The sequence below is a fragment of the Octopus sinensis genome, linkage group LG30, assembly GCF_006345805.1.
Source record: "Octopus sinensis linkage group LG30, ASM634580v1, whole genome shotgun sequence".
In the NCBI taxonomy this organism is placed as follows: domain Eukaryota; kingdom Metazoa; phylum Mollusca; class Cephalopoda; order Octopoda; family Octopodidae; genus Octopus; species Octopus sinensis.
The window spans coordinates 1,789,615-1,812,074 of NC_043026.1; the positions used below are offsets into that span (position 1 = coordinate 1,789,615).

At 39.7% G+C, this 22,460-nt stretch overlaps 1 protein-coding gene across 1 annotated transcript in view; it reads left to right on the top strand.

The window, feature by feature from the left end:
• LOC115226658 (peptidyl-tRNA hydrolase 2, mitochondrial) overlaps window positions 1–16,304 on the top strand; it is a 42,553-nt gene extending 26,249 nt beyond the window's left edge. The window contains exons 5-6 of the mRNA XM_029797670.2: window positions 6,578–6,690; window positions 16,115–16,304. Coding sequence (XP_029653530.1) covers window positions 6,578–6,690; window positions 16,115–16,164 — 163 coding nt within the window. The 3' untranslated portion in view covers window positions 16,165–16,304. The remainder of the gene's footprint in view (window positions 1–6,577; window positions 6,691–16,114) is intronic.
• Window positions 16,305–22,460: the final 6,156 nt, after the last annotated feature.

A 22,460-nucleotide genomic window follows, 5' to 3' on the forward strand; every position in this document is an offset into this window, starting at 1 on the left:
CACATCCCGTACACAGCACAAAATGGACAGCTTTGTGAGGCAGCGAGTCAGCAAATGCGCTGGCACACAGGGACCCCTCCTTGTGCAGGTAAATAGATGGAGGCTTGTTTGTATGGTCATGTATCCCACCACAACTCCCTGTCCAAAACTGTTCTTCTTCAGAGCACAGTGGAGGTAGGGTGAAAGGGAGGCAGACAGAAAATGCTGGTTTGACAACATCAAGGACTGGACAGGTCACAACACGGCAAAACTGCTATGCATGACAGAGAACAGGGCCCAGTGGCAAAGGCTAATTATGAAAGCATCTAGAGTGACACCCCAATGACTGGCTGCATCGGTTAAGGGATCTTGATGTGTGCATACTGATACAGTTATACACATCAAAGCAGTAGAAATTATTATCAATGCATAACCATAAAACATTAATATATTCAAGTTGAAGGCAATGAAGTGTTGAATTTCCTCATCAGGTGTGGAAAAATGCAATTCTTATAGCAACAAACTGGTATTTAAGAGCATAGAAATGATGCTGAAAAGACTAAGGAAGAGGCGGCTTAGTGATAGTAATGAATTTAGCTTGACCCTTTAATTTTGACCTCGTTAGCATTCAGATTACTCTGTCAAATGTAATGCTTATTTATTCACATTGTCTTGTAGCTTCGAGGTTTTGATGTTGTGGTTGTTTACTTTTAGAAGGACATTGTAGGGTAGATGTGACAAGCCAGATCTAGCTGGTTTCAACTCAATGCAGGTAGAATATTCAGGTTGGATATCTGGTTTAAATGTTAAAGAGTTAAACCGGCCATACCCAGCTATCTGTTTTTTGTTCTTACCAACCAGATCCAGCCTATCACACCTACCCTTCAATACCATTTTAAAATATACAATCACATCATTAGGATTCCAAAGCTACAAAATAATGCCTGATTAATTCAAAATTACTTGAACGAAAAAGCGGAACATTTGACAGAAGAATCTGAATGTTACAGGGATAAGGTTCTGTTTGGGATATAAATTTATTCTTTTATTTTTTTACTTGTTTCAGTCATTAGACAGCAGCCATGCTGGAGCACACACCTTGAAGAATTTTTAATTGAACAAATTAAATTTATTTTTCTAAGCCTGGTACTTATTCTGTAACAAACCAACACATGAGTACGAGTTGCATATGTAGATATTGATATGTATAAATACCTGTATAAATATATACATACATGTCTAATATATACATATGTATACATCTTCACATATATTTTCTTCTACTGCTAAGCATTGACCTGTCCAACCACCTAATCTATATTCTCAAATTCTTCATTCCATACTACTACCCCCCCTCTCTCTCGCTACATAACTGACACTCCTTTACTGTTTATACCTCTCTCTCGTTCTATCACCCCCTATTCCTTCTAATATCTTTCTCTATCTATCACCCTCCTCTCCCCATTCCTACTTTCAAATTATCTCCACTGACCCCTAACTGCTACACTTTCCCTTATTATTTCTCTCCTTGTTTTTCTTTTTTCTTTTCTTTTTTCCTCTCTTCCTGTTTTTTTCATTTTCTTTTTTCTTCTTTTTTTTCTTCTCTTTTCTTTATTCCCCTCTTCCTGCTTTCAATTTGACCCTACCAATACATTCCCTACTTTTAGGCCACCTTAAATAAGACCCCTGATTCAATAGCACTGGGTACAAACTCTATACTTGGAATGACCAATTTTAAATACTGTTGGATTTCATTCACAAGTTATTGGAATCTTATATGTATACCATTCGGCCTTAGTAATGGATCTACAAATGCAATATCCCTGCATATCTCTCATCTATTTTCATTCCTCCACATCACTCTCTATTTCGTATCTTATCTAAATTAACCATTGCTTAACCATTTTCTCACACTGTCTCCGATGAAGAGGGATATAATAAATATCCTGGAAACAGCTGTAAGACCTTCTATTTATAAATGTTCTAAAATCTTTGCAGCCTTGGTTTTTTTATCTCAATCGGAAAAAATATTTTTTCTATATACACATGCTGATATATGACCTACGTTGGACTCCTTATTTGCATAATCACCGAACCTGAGCTTAACTATAGTCTGTCCATATATACACACACACATATATTTATATATATATGTATGTATATATGTATACATATATATATATATATATATATATATATATATATATATGTGTGTATGTATATATATGGTTGCATATATATATATATATATATATATATATATATATATATATATACGCATACACACACACATATATATACATATATACATATATATATATATCTAAATATCTATATGTACACATACACATATATACATATATACATATATATACATATATGTGGTTGGCGTTAGGAAGGGCATCCAGCCGTAGAAACACTGCCAGATCTGACTGGGCCTGATGAAGCCTTCCAGCTTCACAGACCCCAGTTGAACCGTCCAACCCATGCTAGCATGGAGAACGGACGCTAAATGATGATGATGATGATGATGATGATATATATGTATGTATGTATATATATATATATATATATATATATATATGCAGCCATGCTGGGGCACCACCATGAAGAACATTTAGTTGAACAAATCAAATTTTTTTTTTTTAAGCCTTGTACTTATTCTATCAGTCTTTTTTGCCAAACCACTAAGTTATGGGGGATGTAACAAAGACACAGTGCACACACACACACAAGGCTTTGGTTGGTCTGAGGCTATAGTAGAAGACACTTGTCCAAGGTGCCACGCAGTAGGACTGAACCTGGAACCGTGAGGTTGGGAAGCAAGCTTCTTACCACACAGCCATGCCTGTGCCTATGTGAAATCTTGTTGTAAAGTTTTAATTTAGAATGAGATGATGATATCATCATCATCATTTATATATATGTGTATATATATATATATATATATATATATATATATATATATATATATATATAATGTTTACACACTAGGCTTCCTCACAGTTTCCATCTACGAAATTCTTCACTCATGAGGCTTCGGTCCACCTGGGACCCTAATAGAAGACATCTGCAAAGGTACCACACAGTGGAACTGAACCTGAAACCATGTAATAGCAAAGCAAGCTTCCTAACCTCATAGCCCCTGCCTTTGTTAATTTTTCTCCCTCCCATCTCAGATCCCTCCTTTTCCATTACCCTAGGGATTGCTCTTTCCAGTTTTTTTTTTTTTTAAATTTTGTTTTGTGTTTTTGTTTTATGTCTCATTTTCGTGTAATACGTTTTCTTTTATTTTGTTAGGTTTGGCTGAGGATGGTCTGACTCCCCTCCTTTCCACCACTGACTACATTAGTTATTCAGTCTGTTGATATTCGGGTAGTTTGTTTCTCTGGATAGTATTTCTCTTGCATGGCTCTTTTCATCTCTAGCTTTCGTCTGAATTTCCTTTGGTTTCTAATTGTTCAATGTTCAATGATTTTCTTACCTTCTCTTCTACTTTTGTTTTCTTTCCTTTTTTTCCTCACCTTCCACATCAGGGGTTCTCAACCATTCTTTTTTTTATCTCTGGACTCCTTTGATTACTTTTCTGTTCTAGTGAACCCCGCAGCCATTTCATGTTTTAAAAACTAGTTTTACAGAGACTTCTGATTGGAAGCTGGAAGGAGCCTTGTGATAGGCATCGCATCAGATGGCTGGGCATGATTAAAGAGGATTTGATGTCACCTTGGAGGATGCAGAGGGGCTGGCAAGGGACTGCCAGCAGTGGAGAGCAATGGTGGACCTGGTCAGCTCTACACGTGATGACATCTCTGGGACCTCTAACCTGGGACGACCCCATCCTCATCAAGTAAGAGCATGAAGCAAACAAGCAAGTCTATAGAGACCCCTTTTGAAATTCCTTTTTGCTTTTGAACTCTGTAACACCCACTTGTGTCCTGTAATAAATACACCTGAAACAAAACTTTTTCAAGGGCCTTTAATATACTACAGTGAGCCCCCAATTTGGTATTTTGCGTGCATGGACCCTCCCCCCCCCAATCTTATATGGACTCCCAGGAATTGTATGGACCCAGGTTGAGAACCACTGTTCTGCGTAATGTTAACCCTGGCTCATCTGTTTTGTTCTTCAGTGGGGGGGGGGGTTATGGCTATGTTTGTTTTTGTGGTTTATTTGGTTCAAAGTTTCCATGGAAACCTAATTAATTTTCTTTTATTTTTAGTATTTCTATAAGTTGTACTATTTTTATTTCTGATGTCTTTTTATTGTTTATTGTGAATCTTTGTACATTTGTTTTTCTTACTTTGTTTTTTCTTTTTACCTTCACAACTTCAATCTTTTCTTTTTTATTAAGACTTGTGTTTTGGATCTAAAATTGATTTTTAAGTAGAAAACTTTAATGCATTCTTTATTAGTCTTAACAATTCTGCTTGTATTAAATTCATACTGAAATTCATCAAAATCCTGTTATATCCTATCCTAGCCTGGCCTGGCCCTTACCTGGCCCTTACCTGGTAATGATTTTGTTGTTTCTTGATTTATTAGGGGACGTGAGTTGATTGTTGTTTTTTTTTAAAACAGCTTTGGTTTTATTTTCAGTTGTTTTTGTTATCATTTGCTAACATCAAGAGAGAGATGTAGAGTGATGAGGATGCAGGTCAGAGATATGTGGGGATGGATACAGTGAGGGGCAAAGGGCAAAGGGCAGCCAATGGCAGATATGAGAAGGGGTTGAGAATGGGATATGACAGTCATGTGATGTAGCTCAGGGGAAAGGGAGAAATATAACTGGGGGCAGAGAAAGGGTGATCAGTGGAAAATAATGTAAGAAAGGATGATATTGAAAATGAGGTGTGGATATGAAAAGGATGAGGTTCCAAAGAGAGAAATAATTAGGAGCACAAAAGGGCATGTGTGTGTGTGTGTGTTGTGTGTGTGTGTGTGTGTGTGTGTGTTGAGGTTCTCTGAAAATTCGCTGGAATTGCTTCCTGTTTTTATCTTCTGTCTTTTACTTGTTTCAGTCATTAGACTGCGGCCATGCTGGAGCACTGCCTTGGAAGGTTTTGTTGAACAAATCAACTTCAGTATTTATCTTTTATTAAACATGGTACTTATTCTATCGATCTCTTTTTGCTGAACCTATACATTATGGGGACATAAACAAACCAACACGGGTTGTCGTAGTGGTGGGAGACAGACACAAGCACAAACACAGGTGCGCATGAATGCACACACACACACACATGCTTGTCCAAGGTGTCACACGGTGGGACTGAACCTGGAACCATGTGGTTGGGAAAGCAAGCTTATCACACAGCCACACCACCTGTATGTTGACAAAATCTCTTTTATTCCTTTGGTATTCAGATTACTCTGTCAGATGTTCTGCTTTTTTATTCACATTGTTTTTTAATTAATCAGGCAATATCTCACAGCTGATCTCAACAATGTGATTGTTAATTTTTAGAATGACATTGTGGAGAAGGTGTAAAAGGCCAGATCTGGCTGGTTTGAATATTAAGCAAGTAGAACATTTGAGCTGGAGATGGCCTGTTTAACCCTTTAGCATTCAGATTATTTATTCACATTGTTTTCAATTAATCCTGCTTTATCCCAAAGCTTTGAAGTTTCAGTGATGTGCTTTGTTTATTCTTAGAATGACATTGTAGGGTAAGTGTAAGAGCCTGGATCTGGCCAGTTTGAACCTGAAACCTGTTACGGCTGGTTTCAATGCTAAAAAATAATTGTTATAAATTAGAGGTCGACTTCACCATGGAGCAATAAATTCATTTTTTAACCTTACAATTATGTCAATTAAGGGAAAAGTAGATCCTATCTGATTATATTAATTACAGTTAGGGGTCACCTGGTTGGGAGATTTTAGGTTTTAGATTTTACCAGATAAGAATTTTGCTCATATTTAGTAGGCTGTGTTGAAAGTGCTGTGACAAGCAGTATCTCCTCCTTCAGTCTGGAATGAGAAAAGTTGGCAGGTCAGCTTGTTGGATATGTAGTAACGATAGACTAGAATTACAATAATCTAGGATACTTATAACTGCCATTCCTAAAAAGGCTTCAAAACTTCTGGAATGTACCTTGTATGTGTGTGTTTGTGTATGTATGTATATATATATATATATTATATATATCATTGTGTACACACACATATACATACATACACACGCACACATACACGTATTTATCTCCACTTAAACATCAACATTTTGTTAGAACAAGCTATACTGCAGTAGTTACCATGAAAAACTCATTTTGGCTTTTAGTGCCTCTATTGCTGATATATATACATATATATATATATATATATATATATATATATATATAATATATATATATATATATATATTTATGTATGTGCTGTTGCCAAGTTAAAAGCACTGGTGCTGGTGCGACATAAAAAAGCCCCCAGTACACTCTGTGGAGTGGTTGAAGGGCATCCAGCCATTAGAAACCATACCAGAACAGACAATGGACCATGGTGTGACCCCTGGCCTTACCAGCCCGGGCATTTAATGATGATGTATGTATAGGTATACTCAACCACACACACATAATGTCTGTGTTCATCTCTTTGTTTTCCAGACTGGATCTCACTCGTAAAGCGATCGATGCAGGTTTAAATGCCAGCTTGATATCTGATGCTGGCCACACACAAATAGCTCCTGGATCCAAAACTGTGTTAGGTGTTGGTCCTGGTAAGTATTTTTTCACTCTTGTCACTTTGCTTGGGCTCAGCCTTCAACACTGTGTGTGTGTGTGTGTGTGTGTTGTACTAGTCTTTTGCTATTCGTCATTTACTCACTCTTGCCATCATTCTGCTATCTCTCTCTCTCTCTCTCTCTCTCTCTTTCTCTCCTCCTTCTCCCATCATACTCCTCAAACAAAACAGTTTCCAATTACGGCTGGATGCCCTTCCATCTGGAAAATCCAATGACAGTTGCTTCTGATTGGACCCTACAGAGAAGGTATCTAAGGACTCCACTCCCACAACCCCACATCAGAGGCTACCTGTGGGATTTGAACCTACATCTCCTGCATACATCACAGGCATTCTTCTTTGAGATCCACTGTTTCAAAAAAATAAAGAATTATTTCACATTTTTGCAAAGTTTATAAATTCTTATGAAGTTAACAATATGCTGTTCTTGCTAGAAAGACTAAGACTAAAGTTTCTCAAATAGCAAAAGAAATTCGAAGGACTGTTTTGGTCCAATGTAAAACAGACGTAGTAGCCATTGGGTGGTCTTCTACCTAGTCGTCTCCTCTCAACCATCTTACCCTTGCATGCATGCAAGATGGATGTTAAATGATGATGTTACACACACACACACACACACACACACACACACACATTCTTTTATTCTGTTACTTGTTTCAGTCATTTCACTGCAGCCATGCTGGAGCACCGACTTTAGTCAAACAAATCAACCCCAGGACTTATTCTTTGTAAACCTAGTACTTATCCTATCGGTTTCTTTTGCTGGACTGCTAAGTTACAGCAATGTAAACACATCAGCATTGGTTGCCAAGCGATAGTGGGGGGGACAAACCCAGACACACAAATACATACATACATATATGTATATAATGGGCTTCTTTCAGTTTTCAGTCTGCCAAATCCACTCTCAAGGCTTTGGTCGGCCCAAGGCTGTAGTAGAAGACACTTGCCCAAGGTGCCACGCAGTGCGCCTGAACCCGGAACCATATGGTTGGTAAGCAAGCTACTTCCCACACAGCCACTCTTATGCCTATATATATATTTTTTTTATAATTGATTGGGAAGACTGACTGTATTGTAAGCTTTATTAAGCATGATGATCATTTCAGCTTACATCTGCACTGTTCCCTGGTTAGTGGGGAACAATATAGTGGAATCACAGGCACTCCACTGTGCAGAGGAAACCCATACACGGGTTTGTGAACTACTGTAAATGCATGCATCATACGAACACCGTCCTGCTACACACAGTACTGGAATGTACATATAATGTAACCTGATGAAGCTCCCATTATATTGTTCATCACCCACAAGGGAGCAGTGCAGATGTAGGCCGAAACAATCGTTGTGCTAAATAAAGCTTACAGAACACTCTGTCTTCCCTATCAAACATATATTAAACGTGCACTGAGGAATTCCTTATGTAGATCCTGTGACACAAGTACAGTACCGTGGATGACACCTGGTGGCCATATGTGGAAAATGGTCTCTCAAGGCACACAACTAGGGACATATCCAAAACAAGGTTTGGATACTACATTTTAAAGTCTCCTTTAATTTTAAACATAACCTTCATATATATATATAAGGTTAATATAAAATGAGGATGGATTATATCAGGCTTTAATAAGTAGATCACAACATTTGTGTCTGGACACCAGCTGCTTTAATTTGCTGAGTTTATATTCAAAGACCTCTTTAGAAGAACAGTCTTTATCATTATTATACATTTGAATGCTGCTCAACAACAATCATGTGTAAGTGCTTCATCAGGGTGTAATACTGCTAATTCCTGTTGGATTCTTATTGTATTAATCTTATGCAAAGAGGACTTCCACATGTGTATCAAGTCCTTGAATATGTCCTACTGTCGGATAACATGTGGTACCACATAACAACGTAAGAGCTCTTAAAAGCACATTATGAGGTTTTCAGCCAAATTATACTGAATAAGTATATATGTGTTATCATCATCATCGTTTAACATCCATCTTACATGCTGGCATGGGTGGGATGGTTTCACAAGAGCCGGCCAGGCTGGAGCCTGCACCACACTTCTGTGATTGTTTTTGGCAGGATTTTTAATTCTGGATGCCCTTCCTAACACCAGCAACTCAGCAGAGTGGACTTAATGCTTTTTACATGGCACAAACATAGGCGAGGTTAGTTTTGGCAAGGTTTTTACAGCTGGATGCTCTTCTGAACACCAACCACTTTACAATGTGGGCTGGGTGCTTTTAAGTGGCCCCTGCACTGACAGGGTCACCAAGTACTTGCAAGACAAAAACTTTTAAGAGGGGAAGAGGCATTGGAGGAGGTGATGACGAAAAGGTTATAGTGAGACAGATGCAGGTGTCTTGCTGTAGAGGAAGTACAAGGCAACCTGGCCAGAGAGAGGTAAAGATCAGGTATGAAGACAGAAACAGGTGTGCTACCACAAAGAAAATACACAGTTGCTCAACCTGAGGGAAGTGCAGGAGAAGGAGAGAGAGAGAGAGAGAGTGTGGGAGATCGCTGGATGGATATGGTGGCAAAATGCCGGGCATACTCACCAGGAATGGGGATTGCCAGGGCATACCCTTGAGGTTCATTTGTATACTTTTGTCTTGATGTCATAGGATGGTGTTAAACAAGCATCCTTGTTATACAAGTGATGTTCATTTCCAGTCATCTGTGAAGAACTTGTCTGGCCATGGGAAACAGGTGAGGATTGATGACATTCTGTCCAACCCATACAAGCATGGAAAAGTGGATGAGGATGTTCTTTTCTTCACCCTTTTAGCATTCACACTTTTCTATCAAATGTAATGCTTATTTATTCACATTATTTTGAATTAATTATGGGATTATCTTGTAGCTTTTAGATTTCAAATGATGTGGTTGTTTTTTTTTCACAAAGACATTGTAAGGTAAGTGTGAGAGGTCAGATCAAGTCAGTTTCAACATAAAACAGAATATTCAGGCTGGATAAGGCCAGCTTAAATGCTAAAGAGTTTAATTCAACCACAAACTTTTCTTAATGCTTTTAAATTACCTCCCCTTCTCATTCAGAATTCCTAACGACAAAGGAAACTGGGGAAGAATTTCCTCCTTCGTCTCTCGTTCGATTTGTATTCATGTCATCGGCCTCTTTCAGATATTTCCTTCAAGCTCCTTTGTGTTTATTTTATGTATATTCATGTAATTGTCTGTGTACTTCCTATACACACACATGTGTGCATACATACATATATATATATATACATACATACATACACACACACACACACACATATATGTTGGAAATTTAACATTATTCCTTTATATTGAGTGCTTACTTGAATATCTGCCAGAACTTTTTAATCCCATTTTTCCTTATATATATATATATATATATATCACCGTGACCGACCAGGCTATCAGATGTTGCTACACATCGCTGGTCACAATGCGCTTCACACTGTTTTAGCCTTCAAATGACGCCACCCCACTGGCTAAATGAGCAGGCCAACAGTAGAAAGAGTGAGAGAAAGTTGTGGCGAAAGAGTACAGCAGGGATCGCCACCACCCCCTGCCGGAGCCACGTGGAGCTTTTTAGCTGTTTTCGCTCAATAAACACTCACAACACCCGGTCTCGGAATCGAAACTGCGATCCTACAACCGCGAGTCCGCTGCCCTAACCACCGGGCCATTGCACCTCCACATATATATATACACTTTATTTAAAACTGTCCGATGAATGGGAACGTGAAACTCTGAGTAACAGCTTTTGTTATATTTCTGCTGCTTTTAAATAAAGCATATTACTCTACCTCTGGTATTTGAGTACTCTTTTTTCCACCTTCATGTGCTTACTCTGGTATATATATATATATTATATATATATATATATATATATATATAAACGGCGGTGCATCAGCATGGCCGCAGCTCTGAGCTGAAACAAGGAAAAAAATGAATATATATATAATAACAATTTAATAAATAAAATATATGCATACATACATACGTATATGTACATACCTACATCTACATGTATATATACATGCATATATGAGTACAGGACACCACAAATAAACGTAGAACACAACGAGAAACATGAACATAAAAACAAACAAGGAAACGGACTTTTTGTTAACAACGAAAAAACAGAGTACAAGACAAACAACAGAGGGAACATTCCCCTTCTTCAGCTGCCTGTTTCGACTCAATGCATGTTTCGAAGGTAAAGGCAGAACACGACCACGCCGAAGCAGTCTTTCCTGCAAAATGAATTGAATAAAATTTTTTTGTGGAGGGGTAAAAAAAGTGACAAAAACAGGACGTAAAAGCAAAACAAATGAAGATAAAAACAGTAAAAGACAGGACAAGGAAACCAACAATAAGGGCTTTTTTTTAAGCCCAGACGGTGGAAAAATTCGTTAGAATGCATTCTGAAGATCGGCTGCGGAAGACAGAAAAAAGCTGATGTTGACTTGTTGAAAGCAGTGGGCAGAAAGAAAGTTAATAGCCCTCTGGTCAGCGACGAGAGAGAGGAGGAGGAGTGAGAGAGAGAGAGGAGGAGGAGGGCTAAATAAATAAAGTCCTGTACCCATAAAAACCACTATGTGGACAGCCATATGCTACAAGTAGATCACATACGATCAAACTACAAAGAAAGAATGTTCTCCAGAGAAAATTCAGCGGACACCAGAACATAGGTGGGCAAGACAGATGAAAATTAGATAAAAATCAAATACTGGTTTTAAATTGATATTAATTAAATTAATATTCAATTTATCTCCCTCATTATTTAAATGTTAAAATAATTATGTTCTCTCATAGGCAGCATTAACTGCAGTACATTATTTGCTGCAGAAGTTGTTTCCGGAATTTAGCGCGCCAGAACTCAGACATTTGAAATTAACCCCAATGTAATTGGTGGAACTAAGCACGTGTCTGGTTTTATACAGAAAACTGGTGGTTAGTTTTACAAATTATATTGCTTTTGGAACGATCGTACTGATGAATCTACGGACGAAGGATTACGTAAGTGATTTATTCGTTAATAGTCGAAACCGGTATGCGATTAATTCTTGATTTTTATATAATTTTCATCTGTCTTGCCCGCCTATGTTCTGGTGTCCGCTGAATTTTCTCTGGAGAACATTCTTTCTTTGTAGTTTGATTGTATGTGATCTACTCTTAGCATATGGATGTCCACATAGTGGTTTTTAGCCCTAAATATACACATGTATTGGAATTTTCTCTGATTTTTCAGATTTTTATATGCTAGGCTACTGGTTTTAAATTGATATTAATTAAATTAATATTCAATTTATCTCCCTCATTATTTACATATATATATATATATATATATATATATCATCATCATCATCGTATAACGTCCGCTTTCCATGCTAGCATGGGTTGGACGGTTCAACTGGGGTCTGGGAAGCCCGAAGGCTGCACCAGGCCAGTCAGATCTGGCAGTGTTTCTACAGCTGGATGCCCTTCCTAACGCCAACCACATATATATATATATATATATATGTGCATATATATATATAATATATATATATATATATATATATATATATATACGCACGGAAACAGTAGCTGTGATACTTGTGCCGGTGACACATAAAAAGCACCATCCGAACGTGACCGATGCCAGACCCCTCTGGCACCTGTGCAGGTGGCACGTAAAAAGCACCCACTACACTCGCGGAGTGGTTGGCGTTAGGAAGGGCATCCAGCTGTAGAAACACTGCCAGATCAGACTGGAGCCTGGGGCAGCCCCTGGCTCCCCAGACCCCAGTCGAACCGTCCAACCCGTGCTAGCGCGGAAAACGGACGTTAAACGATGATGATGATGATGATGATGACATGCATATATGGGTACAGGACGTCACCAACAGTAAACAACATGAAATATGAAAACAAATGAGTCCAATATGCAAACAACGAGAGAAACAAATGGAAAACAGAACAAGTAACATAAAGGACGACCCTTCATCAGTTGTCGGCTGTCTATCTACTCCTCATTTCAAGTATTGACCAACAATATGAGTCTTCAAAGACAGTTGCTCCCATAATGCGCCAAAATAAAATTTGGGACACTGATGAAGGGTCATTCTTTATGTTACCTGCCCTGTTTTCCATTTATTTCTCTTGTTGTTTATCTATTCAACTCATTTGTTTCCGTATTTCATGTTGTTTACTGTTGGTGACGTCCTGTACCCATATTTGCATGTGTAAATTTATGGAGGGTCAAAGTTGGGAACAAAAACAGGACAAGGAAACCGAAGGAAAACCAACATGGAGAGGGTAAAATAGCGAATGCTGGAGAAATATTTTCTTTGACAAGAGAAAGGATGAAGAGAGAGAGAGGATATGTCCAGTCCTTAGAACAGCCCTGAAAGAAAAGAAAGATGATCACATGAGGAAAAGAAAAATGGATGATGGTCACGTGTGAGCAGTGAGAGAGTAAAGGAGAAAGAGGGGAGAGAGAGAGACAGATAGAAAACGGTGAAGGGGAGAAAGAAGGGAATTAGAGAAAGGATGAGAGAGAAAACGATAGGGCGAGAGTATAGGGTAGATTCACATCAAAAAGTCAAGATAAACTTACTTGGAAATGGATGTGTGGCGTTCAATCAAATAATAATATAAATAATATATATATGCACGCATATATATATATAAAAACTGTACTGGGAGAAGAAGAAGAAACAGAACGAATCGACGCGAAGGCGCTCAGTCATACAATAGTGTAATAAATAAAATATATGCATACATACATACATATATGTACGTACCTACATCTACATGTATATATACATGCATATATAAATATATATACGTGAGTACAGGACACCACAAACAGACGTAGAACTCAACGAGAACGAAAACGTAAAAACAAGCATGGAACGAACCTTTTTTTTACAAAGAAAAAACAGAGTACTAGACAAACTACACAAGGAAAAATCTCCTTCATCAGCTGTCCCTAGTTCAACTCCAGCGTGTTTCAAAGGTGAGGACAGAACACGACTCGTCGAACTAGCCCTTCCTGCGAAGAAATTAAAGGAAATTACTTCGCAGAGGGGTAAAAACAAGGAAAGAACAAAATGTGACACAAACAGGACGTAAAAAGGATATAAATAAAATTACAAAATAAAATACAAAATAAAAATACAATTACGAAAAAATACAATACAAGAAATAAAAACACACAAGAAAACAACCAAAGAGGGCCTTTTTTGCCCAGACGAGGAGAGATTCAAGGAGCGCAAGAGTACCGTGTGTTTACAATTAGAAGGCCACATGCAAAAGGAAGTATTTGGCCGGCTGTGAGAGAGATGAGGAGGAGAGAGAGAGAGAGAGAGATAGATAGAGGAAGACAAACGGCTGTGAGAGAGAGAGAGAAAGGGAGAGAAGGGAAGGTTAAGCAAAGAGGTATAGGGTTTCGCGTCATAATTATATATAAAAACTGTACTGGGAGAAGAAGAGGAAATGAATCGAATCGAATCGATGCGAAGGTGCTCAGTCATACAATAGTGTAATACAAATGTATATATGGGTACAGGACGTCACCAACAGTAAACAACATGAAATACGAAAACAAATGTTTTCGTATTTCATGTTGAAATTATAAGATTGTGGTTGCAATTTCTGTACCAGGCAACACATTGTGTTCTTGAGCAAGACACTTCACTTCATGTTGCTCCAATCCACTCAGCTGGCAAAAAGGAGTAATCCTGCAACAGACCGGTGTCCTGTCCATGTAGGGAATTTTTATTCCATGGAAACTGGGAAACCACCTCTTATTTGTTGGCATAACTTGGGAAGGTAACTTTTCTTCTACAACTTCCCATGCGTGTGTGTGTGTGTGTGTGCATGTATCTATGTATGTATATGCATGCATGTGTAAAGCAATGCTTGGGTGCATATCTCATAAGCTGGTGGATAACAACGAGAGCCTCACCTGGATCTACAACAGATACATTACCTCCCTGGCTACGCCTTCTCTAACTAGGAACAAGAGATACCTACTAAATATCTGGTAAACAAGAGGGACAAAGATACTACCAAACCTCCACATTGTGATAAAAGATGTTGGCTCTGCTATACCAATGTGGAAGATATCACCCACATTATCATCAGCTGCCCCAAAATGTCTGCAAAATATGTCTGCAACCCAAAGGGAAGTGAGCTGAAAATATTGGTCAGTTTCGTGTCTTATAAGATTTTCTTCAACATTGTATCCAAGAGACTCTAGCTTTCAGCTGAACAATAGCTATGTTGACATGTCTGTAGAGAAGGGAGGCATTTCAGGAGTCTCTGGTTGCCTTGGACAACAGACTTGGTGACCCAGTTTATTAGGGAGGCATGTCAAGAAAAGAGGGGCCTTGGTTGCACTATGGCTAGGTCTGGCTAATGCCTGTTGCTTGATGTCACACAAGTTGGTTGAAGTTGCAATACAGCAAGTTCAGGTTGAGGGTTTCCTCTGGTCAGCCGACATCTGACTGCTACCAACAATTAGTAATGAATATGCTAGTCAGGTGAGCAGAGAAGGAGTACTGTGGTCTGCAGCAAGACAAGAGTGCAACCACCCATCAACACCTTCATGGAGGAATTCCTCGTACAACAGAGCAGGTAGTTAAGAAGAATCTCTGGAAACTAGAGAAGCCTGTGGCATTTGCACAAATGAGTTTCAGATATGCAAAGTCCTGGTGCATGGTTTTGAGGAAAGGAAAATCACCAATGGGTTTTGCTTTGAGACAAGGGAAGATTCTGTCTGTCACAGAAAAACCAGCGTTAAGGCTTTGGCAGAATATTTAGTAGGAGACACTTGGCCAAGGTACTATGTAATTGACTGAACCCAGAAGTAGTTGGGAAGCAAAAGCTTCTACACCACACTGCTATGTCCCTGCTCTAAGCCACAACTGAACACATCCTCTCAAAATTGTTTGCCAGTCCTGTTTACCAGGCAAATGAAAACGGGTCAACAGATATTGCATAGAATGGGGTTTAACCTGAGCTCTCAAGATTGTAAGGTGAACTTTTTCAACATTCAGGTATAGGTGTATCCAACATTTCGTTTACATAGCATGGCCATCTATTTACAAGTTAATAATTACAGTATGGTTTAAAGCATTAATTATGGATGATAATGATAGGGCTTATCTGAGGTGGCAAGCTGGCAGAATTGTTAGCATGCTGGGCAAAATGCTTGGCATCATTTCATCCATTTTCATGTTTTGAGTTCAAATTCTGCTGAGGTTGACTTTGCCTTTTTTCCGTTTGGGATTGCTAAAACATGTACCAGTTGATCTCTGTGGTTGATCTAATCAATCTATCCTTCCCATGAAATTGCTGGCCTTGTGCCAAAAATTGAAATCAATATTAGGGTTTATCTAACATTATCCTGTTGCTCTTTCCAGGCCCTTCCAGCCTTGTTGACGAAGTGACGGGTCATCTAAAGCTGCTTTGACAGTCTTTCATGTGTTGTGCAAGAATCAATAACTTTGGCAAATAACGTCAACTTGTTTGTTTATTTGTTTTAGTATGTTGTTGTTCTTTTTTAAATGTTTTTCTTTTTTATAAATATCATTAAAGCTATTACATTTGAAATAGTGTTGTGTTTTGTTTTTGTTTTTTGTTTTGTTAGGCTGCAAGCATGGTTTCGCAGGTAAGAAGTTTGTTTTACAACCATGGGAGTGACAAGGACCATCTGGTTGTTCTCAAGGATAACTGATGACTTGCTTGGTGACTTTGTTTTAGGCCTTTGGCAGCATTCAAATTAGACCATTACATGTAGAAAGGGGCCCTGAAGGGTTCCTGGCTTCGGGTAAAAGAGAGAATAGAGGAGGATCAGTTAATTATGATGTTATCCAACATATTCTTCCCCTCTCAAGTTCACACACTTGTTGCAGCAGTCCTTCAGTATTCTCTGAGCTCAGAGGGTTGGGATTTCAACCAGGCCTTTTCTGAGACCCTTAAAGCCAGGGACTTTTCAACCTCGTCTCATAATGATTATTTATTCACATTGTTTTGAATTAAGCAAGCATTATCTTGTAGCTTTGAGGTTTTGATGATGTGATTGTTTAGTTTTGGAATGACATTGCAGGCTAGGTGTGAGAGGTCAGATCTAGCCAGTTTGAGCATAAAATAGAGGCAGAATATTTGGGCTGGGCATGGCTGGCTTAAATGCTAAAGGGTTAAGTGAATTGTTGTGCACAAGCGACCCTTACTCTCCTTTCTGTGATCATCTTTGTTCCAGAAGCAAAACCAGGGCATGATGTCTAGAGATGGAGACGGATGCAGTGGGTGACCAAGATGTCTTGCTTGCCTCATCTTGCTCTCTGCCTCATCAGTTGCCATCCTCTCCATCCAACCATTAAGGTTTTCTCCACAGAAACTGAAACACGTAAAAGATAAAAGAGATACACACACACACACACAGACACAGAAGTCTGGTGCAGTCTCCTGCCTGGCCAGCTCCTGCCAAACTGTCCAATCCATGCCAGCATGGAAGGCAGACATTAAACAGTGATGATTATGATGATGATATATACATACATATACACACACACGTGTGTGTGTGTGTGTGTGTGTGTGCATATATCAATGTATGTATATATTGTCGCATTGGCATTAACTCATATTTGAGTAGCAAATCTGTAGCAAATGATTGAACTTCTTTCTCCTGATGACTGCGAAGGGTGCCGGTGGCTGAGGTGGCTATTCCAGCCAAGAATGGGAATAGAAGAACTGGGGGAATTTATCATGGCAGGGGATGAGGGAGTACGAGTTGCTTTTTGCGTCTTTTTGCCTCTTGATGTCTGTTATTTTCCATCTCGTCCATTCCCTCAGTGATGCTGTCTCTTTGGGCCGTCCTTGATGATTGTCTCCCAGGGATTTGGGTCAGTGGAGCAGTGAAGAGTGGCCTTCAACTTGTGTGTGTGTATATATATATATATATATATATATGTGTACAAATATATGTGTATACATAAGTGTATGCCTATGTATATATATATATGTGTATATATGTGTGCGTGTCAGTTGCTCCGTGTCAAACGTATGTTATCCCTTCATTGAATTTTGCATCACAATGTGCATGCAGGTGGTTCTTAGGCCCAGCTTCCATTCTTCAAGTGTATTCACAGATGCAACATTTGAACCGTCTGTTGCCTGGCTTCACCAACTGAAATGTGACCCTCTATTTTACCATGTCTGGTCAGGCTGCCAACCAACTTGCAGATTAAGCCCTCCCATGCATACTTACATAACTGTTTCTCTGGACAAGCTTAGATTTTCACAAAAAGAAATCAACTGATTTGCATATTACAAATACCATCTGTAAACGGAAGAGAAAGGCCAGGCTAGACTTTTCTCAAGTTTCAAATGTGACTTTGTTTTTTGTAATCTGCATTCCAGCAATAGAATGAATTTAAATAATTAAAAACAGAAGAGAACAAACAAACGAACATACATACATATATACATACAAAATGTGACCGTGTGTGTACCGTTGGCGATTTTTTTTCCTCCGTCTTCCCTTCCTTGGACCTTTCCTATTCCTATGTTTCTGACGAAGAGCTCCGCTCGAAACGTTAAATCCTCCTTTCTTTCCATTCCTGAGCATCCAATAATACTATACTTGTTCCACGTCCTCACGTTGTGTTTTCTCTTTCTGTTTTCATATTTGGATTAACTACATTTATACATACATACATTTATACATGCATGCACACACACACACACATACAAAGGGATCTTTACCCTTTTTTTATACATACGTACGTATGTATGTATAAACAAAGAGTAAAGATCCCTTTCAGTTACAAATGATGATGGGATTCTCCTTAGAAAGTTCCCCTCTGAGGCACAAGTCTGGGCAAGGTTGTTTGTGGAAGACCAGCCATCGTCCATGCATACCAGCCTCTCCTCTCCAGGCCACCAATGTTATCCAACGGAAAGACAAAGATCAATACAGCTTGGCACCAGGGACATCGCAAATGATTTCTTCATCTGAGTGAACTGGAGCAACATGAAATAGTGTTTTGCTTTGGAACACAACACACAACCTGGTCCAGGAATTGAACTCACAACCACACGATTATAAGCTCAATGCCCTAACCACTTGAGCCATGCACCTTTACTATACATATGTATATATGTGTGTGTGTGTGTGTGTGTATTTTACTGTCTCCTTGATAGCTGTAAGCAAGTTGGCAAGTGTTCTTCATTTTCAGTCTTTTGAGATATATCTGGTCATCTCTGGCCATGGGGCAAATGTTATGTTGCTTGGAAACAGGTGAGGGTTGGTGACAGGAAGGGCATCTCACTTAAATTCTGTCTGACCCACAAAAGCAGGAAAATAAGGATGTGAAACGATGATGATGATGATGATGTAGATATTCTTTTATTCTTGTTTCTGTCATTTGACTGCGGCCATGCTGGAGCAGCACCTTCATGTGATTTTGTTGAACAATTTGACCCCAGGAATTATTTTTAAGCCTAGTACTTAGTCTATTGGTCTCTTTGCTGAACTGCTAAGTTACAGGGACATAAACACACCAACACCAGTTGTCAAGTAGAATTGGAGGGACACACACACACACATACACGCATGCACACACCCACACAAAACAGGCTTCTTTCAGTTTCCATCTACCAAATCTACTCACAAGGCTTTGGATGGCCTGAGACTACAGTAGATGGCACTTGCCCAAAGTTCCACACAGTGGGATTGAACCCAGAACCATGTTGCTTGGAAGCAAGCTTCTTACTGCACAGCCATACTTGCACCTATCATCATCATCATCATCATCATCCCATCCATGGGTGGGATGGTCTCAGAGGAGCTGGCCAGGCAGAAGCCTGCACCAGATTTCTGTGACTGTTTTGGCAAGGATTTTACAGCTGGATGCCCTTCCTGACACCAACCTCATTTTGAACCTGAGGAAGAGGATCTCTTGAAATCTTGTTCATTTCAATAAAGATTCAATCTCTTTTCATTACAAATCGTATCAGGCTCTTCTTATTGCTTTGGGAAAAGATTCAACGATTTTTCATAAATTATTAATTATGATGATGATGATGATGATCCTTTCTACTATTGGCACAAAGCCTGAAATTTTGGGGAGGGGTTAAGTCGATTACATTGAACTCAATACTCAACGGGTACTTAATGTATCAACCCCAAAGGGATGAAAGGCAAAATTGACCTTGGTGGAATTTGAACTCAGACCATGGCCATAGGCAAAATGGTGTTAGGCATTTTGCCCAGTGTGCTAATGATTCACCCAGCTTGCCACCTTAATAATAATAATAATAATAACGGCGAGAAACAGAAGAAAATTTGAAGAAAAAAAGGAAAAAACAACAACAATAATAATAATAATAATAATACTCCTTTGTGTTATAGGCACAAGGCCTTAATAATAATAATAATGGTTTCAAATGTTGGCACAAGGCTAGCAATTTCGGGGAAATTGGTAAGATGATGAGTAAATGAGTATTTTTCCGAAATGTCATCTGTTGTTGTGTGACCTCTGACGACTGTGAAGTCCAGTTCTGGAGAGACAGATACATCCGCAAGTGGAGCACGTAAAGCTTTGCTGCTGTTGACTTCCAAGGCTGTTTGTTCGGTCACGTATCTCAGTACGAGGGATCCTGTTCCACCAGTGTAAGCCAGGGAGTTGTTGAAGGCGAGAGATATTAGGCTGTTTGAGCATCTTGATTTGATGCAGGTAGGGCAGCCAAGACTCGCAGCCATTCAGCAGGATTGAGACACAAACAGCATTGTAGACAGCCACTCTTGTTCTGATGTTTTTGAGTACTTAGCCGACCAAACGCGGCAGAGGCAAGACGAATGCGGCAATGAATATCGTCTGTCAGATCGAGGGTGTTGTTGAGGACTGAACCAATATGGGAGGAGTATGGGTTGGTGTCAGGAGCGCAACGCTGTTGGAGTATTTCCATCTTCTTAGTATTGATGACTAGGTCAGCATGGCTGTATGCATCTGACACGGGGTCCGATAGCCTTCGAAGGCCAGCAGAGCTATGGCTGACAAGTGCTGTATCATCTGCATATTGCAACTTAAAAATGTGTAGAGATGACGTCTTTGTTACAGATCTCAGGCACCTCAGATTGAAAATACTGCCATCTGGCCGGTACCGGACACTCATTGCATCTTTCAGCTTGAATGGATGTCTGGCATGGAGAGCTACGGCTGCCATGTAAAAGTTGAAGACGACTGGAACAAATACACATCCTTGCTTGATACTGACTTTGACCAGGAAAAAGTCAGACTGGGTGTTATTATAGACAACCCAGGCCATCATTTCATTGTGGAAGTCCTTCAGAATGGCAAGAAAAAGTGGTCTGGAGGGGTTGCACCTGTTAGGACTAGAAGGACAACTCTGAACAAAACCATTCAGGACAGGGAAGTCCTTTAGCTACAAAGTGGCATCTTCCCTTGGTGATGATAACGCCAATCTAAAATCCATGTGACATCAACACGTCGGCACTTCTCAAGGCTCTGAGTCTGTGGCATGATGTTGCAGCACTGTACGGAGCCAGTTGTCTTGGATAACTGCATGCAGTGCCAAGTCAGTGGGTCACAGATTGTGCAACCAATTCTCCACGATAAGTTTCCCAGTGCAATCGTTTCTTACATCTATGATTGTGTTTCAAAGCCCTGTGGCGATGGGTGCCGAACGGAAGGGGTAGGCTTAGGCTGGCTGGAAACTCTTAGTTCTGCGTTTGCACGCAGGTGGCCTCAGCAAGATGGTTGTTTGTTTCCCAGACAAGCAGCTGAGACTCTCAGTCCTACTGAGATGACTGAGAAGCCTTGTTTAGGGATCTGCTGCTCACCCCAAGATGGGGAGCAGCCTAGAAAATATGGCCTACAAAACGCCTGCTCACACAGCTAATCAGGATGGGTAACCACATCCATTGGATTGTCTTTCAAATGCAGTGAAAACATTAAAAGTAGAATTCAGCCTCTGAATGTTGCAACCTGGAATGTCTGCACTTTACTGGACGACACCAACACCTCCCATCCCAATCATCACACTGCTTTTGTTGTGGTAGAACTCCAATGCTACAACATCGACGTTGCCACCCTCAGGTCACTTACGGATGTACACAACAGATACACTTTTTTCTGGAAAGGTCACGCTACTGGCCCCCCCCCCCCTTACATGCATGGTATTGCTTTTGGTATCAGATCAGCTTTGTTCCCATCATTATCTGAGCCACCAGGTGGCATCAGTGAACAGCTCATGACGATGTGCATCCCACTAACTCATGGCCGTTTGGCCACACTGTTTAGTGCTTATGCACCGACTCTCACATCAACTGAAGAGGACGAAGATGCCTTCTACGCTTCCCTGCAGCACATTCCACATGAAGATAACTCTTGCTTTTAGGTGACTTTAATGTGAGAGTGGGATCAAAATACTGCATTTGGAATGGTATTCTCGGTAGGCACAGCATTGGAGACACCAACTCAAACAGCCTCCGCCTCCTTCAACTTTATTCTGAATTTTCACTTTGCATCACAAACTCGATATTCCAACTGGCTGAGAAACAGAAAACAACATGGATGTACCCCAGATCCAAGCACTGGCATCTGATTGACAATGCCATCACACGCCGCTTGGACCTGCACGATGTGGAAATCACCAGAGTGCCCACTGCTGCACTGACCATCACTTGATCTGATGCTGGCTACACTTGTGAATTCATCCTCTTATCCATTAGTAAAAGCTGAA